General features: G+C 32.0%; 1 protein-coding gene across 1 annotated transcript in view; it reads left to right on the top strand.

Moving 5' to 3' along the window:
- Positions 1-1975: 1975 nt before the first annotated feature.
- The window catches only part of RabGGTb (geranylgeranyl transferase type-2 subunit beta), a 45853-nt gene continuing 40331 nt past the window's right edge, over positions 1976-7497 (top strand). The window contains exon 1 of the mRNA XM_075360534.1: positions 1976-2222. Coding sequence (XP_075216649.1) covers positions 2220-2222 — 3 coding nt within the window. The 5' untranslated portion in view covers positions 1976-2219. The remainder of the gene's footprint in view (positions 2223-7497) is intronic.

The raw sequence follows: 7497 nt of genomic DNA, 5'->3' as shown, positions 1-7497 counted from the left end.
CATTTTTTTAAAAATATACCTAGATATTAAATAAACATACACCCATATATTCAGAGTATAAATGTATATCTGTATGAATACTTTTTCTGGTATTAAATACTGTTAAAAGACTTCAGAAAAAGTAAGTTCTCAATTTGATTTATATATTTTTAAGTGTGGTCAAGCTTTACTTGTCAGTAGATAATTTCACTTCTATGATGTTTTCATTTTGTATAGGAATTTTTTTATTAGCCTTCTAGTAAGTTTCTTTCAGATATAATGTGAACAAGTGAAAGATTTTTTAAATTAAAAATGATCTAGTTATATCAGCAATTTGAAGAAAGTTTTATTCGTGTTATCTTTATTTAGCTCTGAATTATTTGTATAATCATTTATGTATAATCTGTCACCATTCAGATATTGAAAGTATTTGCTTGCAAAACTTCAAGAAAGTTAGTTTTTAAAATTGAAGTAAGAAAAGTAATACAAGTTCGTACCATGTATTTATTAGACACAGTGGATTAATCTTGTGTTTTTTACTGTTACTTATTTTTTCTTAAAACACATTTCTCATCCTTTAAGTTTCATGAAAACAATCATTTATTTCTTATTGGTAGCATTTTTTAGCTTAAATTGATTTTAAATTTAAAAATTACATATATATATATATATATATATATATACACACTATGTCTGAAAAGTTCCCAAACTGAATTAAATAAAAATGCAGATTTAAAGATAAACGAATTTACTCGCATTAGCTCTACATAGAACCCTTCTCTAGCTATATACTAGTTGCAGCGCCGGTAGAGCCAACGTTCTGGAGAAATCACTTTGTGGGATCGCCTTCAATTGCTCGGTGAAGCCCTTTGGATGGCCGAAATGTTGTCGAAAAAACGGCCTTTCACCTTCCACTTGAGTTTCGGGAACAAAACATAATCTGGAGCCAAGAAGGGTGGGATAAGACGGTGATTTAACTTGCGGCATAATAACGTGTTAAAACTATTGCCATGTGTGCCGAGGCATTGTCGTGCGAGAGAGTCCAACTGCCCAGATCCCGGTACCAGGACTGGATTCGACGAATGCCAAGCATCAGGCGTTTCATTCTAAATAGAATTTAGAATTCACGGTTTGACCAGTTGGTACAGTTTGATTAGTTGCGTGTGCACTTTCGCAATGTTTTCGTCGTGAACAGCTGTTGACGGTCTTCCGCTTCGTTCGTCGTCATCCAACGACTCTCCACCGTCTTTAATCCGCTTCCACCACCTGTATGTTGTAGTTCGAGATGCGGCTTCATCACCAAATGCTTTCTGTATCATAGAATAACTTTCAACGAAAGATTTTTGAATTCGGAACACAAAATTTTATCGCGTTTCTCTTTACATGTCGCGAGCTCGCACAAGGTCACATGAACATAACGTACGCAGCCAAATATAACTCGAGACTGGAATGACGAAACGTGATGAAATTTTGTACATACACTCCTTAGACATCGTACTACATAGTTCCTTAGCTGTTCTAGAGATGACGCTACTTGTATCGACGACAAAAATTTAGTTCGGGAACTTTTCAGACATACTGTGTATATAAACCTTTATAAAACCATAAATGAAATGAAACTAGAATTCAGAAAACTAAATAAACGTAAAACATATTAGTGTTCAAATTTTGTTTTTTTGTAAACTGGATATATTAAAAATTTCGGAGATTTCCTTGTTGGGTTAAATTTGACTCCAATCACTAAAATGAACAATTTTTTAATTAATTTTTCTTTCAGAGAATTTCTCGACGAATTTTTGGTGTATTATTGTTATATATTGTCTTTGTGCTCACATCATACACATTCATATATATATATATTACTTTAAAATTTCGAAAAAGATAAATTGATATTTATTTGAAGGGGGAAACAATATAGAATTCATATAACGAATACCGCAGTAATTAAAGCGATTGATATTTTATATCGATTACCGACTGGATTAGAAAAGGAATCGATAATTGTTCTTATCAGAAGATGTCAATTGCAGCAATTGACACTACTATGGTGAATTTATCTGTAGTAAGTGTGTAGAAAGAAAATGCCGAGTAATTTCTGATCAGCCTTGAAGATGAATAAGTATTAACCCTTTAATTTAAAGGAAAGTTAGTTTGTAAATTGGTTAATGAGACGTTTTAGTTGTAAAAGTGCGTGCCAGTGTATAATAGGAGTTTGATAACTTCAACTCAATTTTATCACAATGGTAAGGTAGAACTGTATTACTTCATAACCTTAAAAGTTTGTAGTATGATGAAGTTTCTATTTTGTAGGTTAATCTTATAATTTTTTGTTGTACATTTTTTAATTTTAAAGTAATCCCGAGTTACCTATAAATTTATCAGTACTTATGACAATGCAAAAATGTGAAAACAATTTAAAATGCTTAATGCGCATTAAATGAAAGCATAAAGACCTGTTTAACCAAATTTTATATGAAAAATACAAACATCAAAACTAGTTGCAAGTATATTCCTCAAAAACGTGTTTCAAAAAATCAAGAAAGCATTGTCAGGATACTTTTTATGCCACATATATTCGCTCAAATATGACTGCAAAAGTTCTCTGTAGTTACCAAAACGTTGCTTTTCTTTTGCCTTTTGCCATGTTGATTCGATGTGATTGGTACATGCACCAATTTGAGGGTCAACGAAATTTTTTGAAGACTGTAAAATGGGTGTATCCAAGGTCCTTAAGGTTACGATAGCCTAGCCTAGCCTAACCTAACCGTTGGGGTGGAACAAAATGCATAAGTGCCCATTTATCTTTTGTATTACGTAATATTTATGGTTTTGGTAAAATTAGAACTTTTGATAACATATAATGTAATTATGAAGCAATTACAGAATTTATTGATATTGTTATACATAATTTACTATCTGAAAATGTTGAAAGTGTAACATTCTGTTGCCTTGTATACAGTTTATGACTAGGTTATGTTAGTAGGAATTTCTTAATTGAACTTTTAATGTATACTTTTTTTAGTGTTGTTATGTCTCATGTAATACAACTATAAAGGTTGATTTAGACAGCTTGTTGAAAAACAAACAGAATTTAAGTTTAATAGCCATTTAGTGATATTATCATTTATTAATTTTTGGAACATGTCTTCATTCACTTTAACCCCATTTCACTTGATTAGATATTAAGAAAAAGTTAATGTTTTTGGTAAAACATTAAAAAATATTTGAGAGCCCACAACTCAAAGGCTAATGTAAAGTTGGATATTAGTTTGAAGCTAAGTATACTTCTCACAAAGTAGCAGTTGACTTAATTATTGCACAGGTACATAGTTGTTTTGACTTACATGATTATTGTATACTGCAAATATTATTAATTGGCAACAACAAACAAAACCAATTTTTACGGCAAAACGTTGTAAAAATTTACTTCAAAACATTTTGAGTTTTGCGTGTGGCCATCTCATCCAACTGGTACTGCTTTCTACTTATTTTACTGTTTGTGGTTTTTCTAATTAGGTAGTGTAGGTTGGAATATAGTTGTTGAAGTATTAATGAGTGCTCTTTTAATTTGTGTGGACTAGGTATTTTGTAGGTTGAGTTCTTTTATGTGGTCCTCAGGTGATGTGGCCTTGTTTATATGTTGGCCTCGATGTGTGTTTTTGTATGTTTATATATTTCAAAATGTTAGGATGTGGTTTTTTGTGCATCTGTAAAATATGAAGATTGTTGTCATTGTTGATTGATTTGTATCTCTGAAAAATTGCCAAATGTTGACACTTATTGATATGGAGGGGTTTTTAAGTATTCATTGTATCTTTGAAATGGTCCTGCTGAACAATTTATTATATCGTACAGACAGAACAGTTTCAGGTACTTTTCAAGAAGATGCCTGTAGGCGATCTGTAGTTAGTTATTAGATGGTGTCACTAAAAGGAGAAAATAAATTAAACTTATAATCTAACTTTATATAATAAATCTATATAATTAAAAATATAAATTAATCTAGATTATAAAGTTAGATTTTAATTTTAATTTATTTTCTCTTTTCATTGATGCCATCTAACAACTAACTGACTAACTACAGATCACCTTTCTTCTGCGGGCATCTTCTTGAAAAGTACACAGTTTAGTTCATATATAACAGGGACATTATTTTGTTTGTTAGGTGTTACATTGTACCAATTTTTTTTTTTTTTTTTTTAACCTAGCCTTTTTTAATCTTCATTTTTGTTTTGTTTATCATCATTTTTACTGTTACATATTTTGTATTTGAGTGTTTCACTAAAAACTTAATCAATAAAAACATGAGCGTTGCTCATGTTTTTAGTGATTATGACACTCCGTCCATGACCTCACAGCACCAAAGTGACTCCACCATGCTCGAGAGGGCCCCCGAGGCACTCAGCCACAGACCTGTCCAACCCAGCACAGGGCAAGTATTGGCCTTCATTCCCATGCAGGCCAATACTTGCCATCTCCTACGAGTTTTTTTCTGTGTTTCTACGTTCTTCTAAAACTTTTCTATTATAATTTGCAATAATAGTCCATTGCTTTACACCCTGAAGCATTATCTGTTGAAAATCCTCAGGTCTGAACATGTCCACCTGACCCAGGGCATTCAGCATGCACCTCTGTGCATCCTGGAACGTTGTACAACAGAAGAAGACATGGTATGGAGTTTCCTCCACATCACAAGCCAGACAGCAGTCTGAATGGTCAAGAGCGAACCTACAACCTGTAACCACCATTCCCAGCCAGGAATTGCATTAAGACTATAATCAATTGATCTCTGAGTCCTACCACACCAACTCCTTATATTCCCAATCAGACGGTAAGTCCACCGACCTTTCTTTCCCACATCTCACCATTCTTTCCAAATATTCATCAACTCTTGTAAATTGGCCACAATCAATCTCTTCTTCTCTGAAGAAGGAAGCATCCTTAATTCTCTATGCTTCCTTCTGTGAGCAATTAGCAGGTCAATTGGCATAACACTCTACAGCACCTCTGCAGCCTCTCTTTAGATCGTACGATAAGCCTGCCGAAATCTGGAGGCAGCATCTCCTATGCAGCACTGCAAGTATTCCTGTAACCTTTTATACATCAGAACATATGCCCAGATCTCTGCCCCATATAAGAGGGAAGAATATACCACACTTTGTAATAACCTCCTGAGTTCTCCAGGCCCCTGATGTCAGAAGTAAGATGGCAACCTCACGCATTATCCTCTCCGCTCTTTCACAACTTTCCATAACATTGACTCCATACCTCAATCGGGCATCAGTCCAGATTACAAGGTATTTAATGGCCATTCTAGGATCAACTCTCCTTCCTGCCACTTCCAATGACAGTGTTTGATGTCTTTTCTTAGAGGTGATAAGTTCTATCTCACAAGTGGTGAGAGCTGCATTGTCAGACCATGTGGGAGTTCCTTGATTCGGTTGCTTTGTTCAACCAACATCAGTAGTTTACCTAAGGGAAAAGACTCCTACCTCACTGCTATGGGAAGCTAACCAAGAGATATAGCTCGCTATCAGCCAGATTAAGGCTCCAAGTACTTTAATGGTGGACAGGTACTTGCTGGCATTCAGCGGCCTAGGCATGGCAGTGAATTGCTGTCTTTGACAAATATATTTAATTATTGATAATCATATATGTTTTAGTAGTTGATGGGGTGTGCCTATCCATTTTAGTGACATATGACAAGTGGGTGGTAGGACATGCAAGCGAGTGGTGTATGGTACCACTCTTATTCCGCTCACGCTTTTAGGTTAGCTCAAGGAGCTAGATAGGACACTGATCGCTAAACTGTTTCAAGGCTCAGTAGCCGTTTGTAGCACAGACATTCGGTCTCATGCTTTTGGGCGACCAAATGGGGTGGTGACAGGAGAAATGTTAAGCAAACCAAGTACTATCTCTGTCTTTTCAGGAGCCATGACATAAAACAATACGCACACTTATTATTTTTATGAGAACCCATTGTATAATACATTATATGCTACTATATACTTGGTGATTTAACTATATAATTAATTTATTTTTATAATTTATTTCTGTTTCAAGATTAGATCATATTAAGATCTGGTTGTAGAGTTTCAGGACTATTCCTATAAAATAAATAAAATTAGAAACTGACTTTTAACATTTATTTCCTAAAATGTGTTCTTGACATTGGTCAATACACTTGTGTGTAAGTAAATTTCATCGTCCAAAACAGTATTAGAGTCATCAATTGAAAAGCTTCTGAGAAGCTCAGCTGCCTATGTTATTATTCCATCTACCATGGATCCTCAAGGAAATGGATTTTCTTCAATGAACTTTTAATTATTAGAAATAAGTAGTAATTACAGAATGTCAAAAATCGCTATTTTTGGCATTTTGTAATCTTTAATTAATTGTCTTAAATTGTATTTGTCTTGTCATAAATATCAGAAATGTCTATAAAGATGAAACTTTATCTCACATTCTCCTTGTCTTTCTTTATCCATTTCTGTTATTCAAATTTTCAGGCATCAGTCATAGTAGATAATGTTTTATTCAGTTTTCTTTTATGGAACTTTATTTTGCAAATTTATTTATGTATTTATTGGAAAAGGTAAGTAAGCATAGATTGGTAATAGATTTAAGTATAACTCATATAACTCATTCATATATTATGAATTATTGAATAAAAAGACGATAATAAATTTTATTTCTTCAATTTTTATGCCTCATTTGGATAAAAATGTGGCATAAAATTATACCATTTTGGGTACAAAGACTATAAATTTTAACATAATTGAAAAATAAACTTTTGTTTTATAAATATTTTACTTTTATTTTTTTTGGAAACTGCAAAGTGCATATATTTTTAATGTGATTCTTCTAAACAAAAATGTTTTAAAGTAATCTCTTATTATTATTTACATATTCCTTACCTTTAAACATAAATTAAAGAAAATGTATATGAAATTCTAGTTTATTTTTTCTCAAAAGAAAAAAATGAATTAATGTATTTTGGGCAATGATCATTTTATTGAGCCTTTCTAATTAAAATATACACAGTTTTTAAAAGTATACTATATTAATGCACATTAAAATATTGAATAAAAATATATATATTTTTTATTCTTTATCATCTGGACAGAGATAATATTTATAAAGAAGACTAGCTCTGAATAAAAAAAAAAAATCTGTTGTTTTCTTCTTTTATATCTAAAGTAAACTCAATTATAAAACCAATTATTCATTGGGTTGAGCCTAATCCATGGAGTAGTTAAAAATTAAATTGGTAGAGGCATCAATTTTACAAAGTATAGTTAAATTAATTATTTACTTTTTTGTGATTTTAATTTTATCTCATGTTTCTTTTACATACGTTTTCAACTTTTAGATTTTCTTTTTTGTTTTGATTTTTTTTACACCATTTTGATTTTGTAGGAATAGGTATAGGTTATAAAGTATATAAAATAAAAAGTTCAATATTTTGATATCTTTTAATTTATTTACTTGTGTATCATATTTTCAATTTTGCGTGTT

Source organism: Lycorma delicatula, chromosome 3 (genome assembly GCF_047948215.1).
Source record: "Lycorma delicatula isolate Av1 chromosome 3, ASM4794821v1, whole genome shotgun sequence".
NCBI lineage: Eukaryota > Metazoa > Arthropoda > Insecta > Hemiptera > Fulgoridae > Lycorma > Lycorma delicatula.
This window is presented reverse-complemented; position numbering and strand designations above follow the sequence as displayed.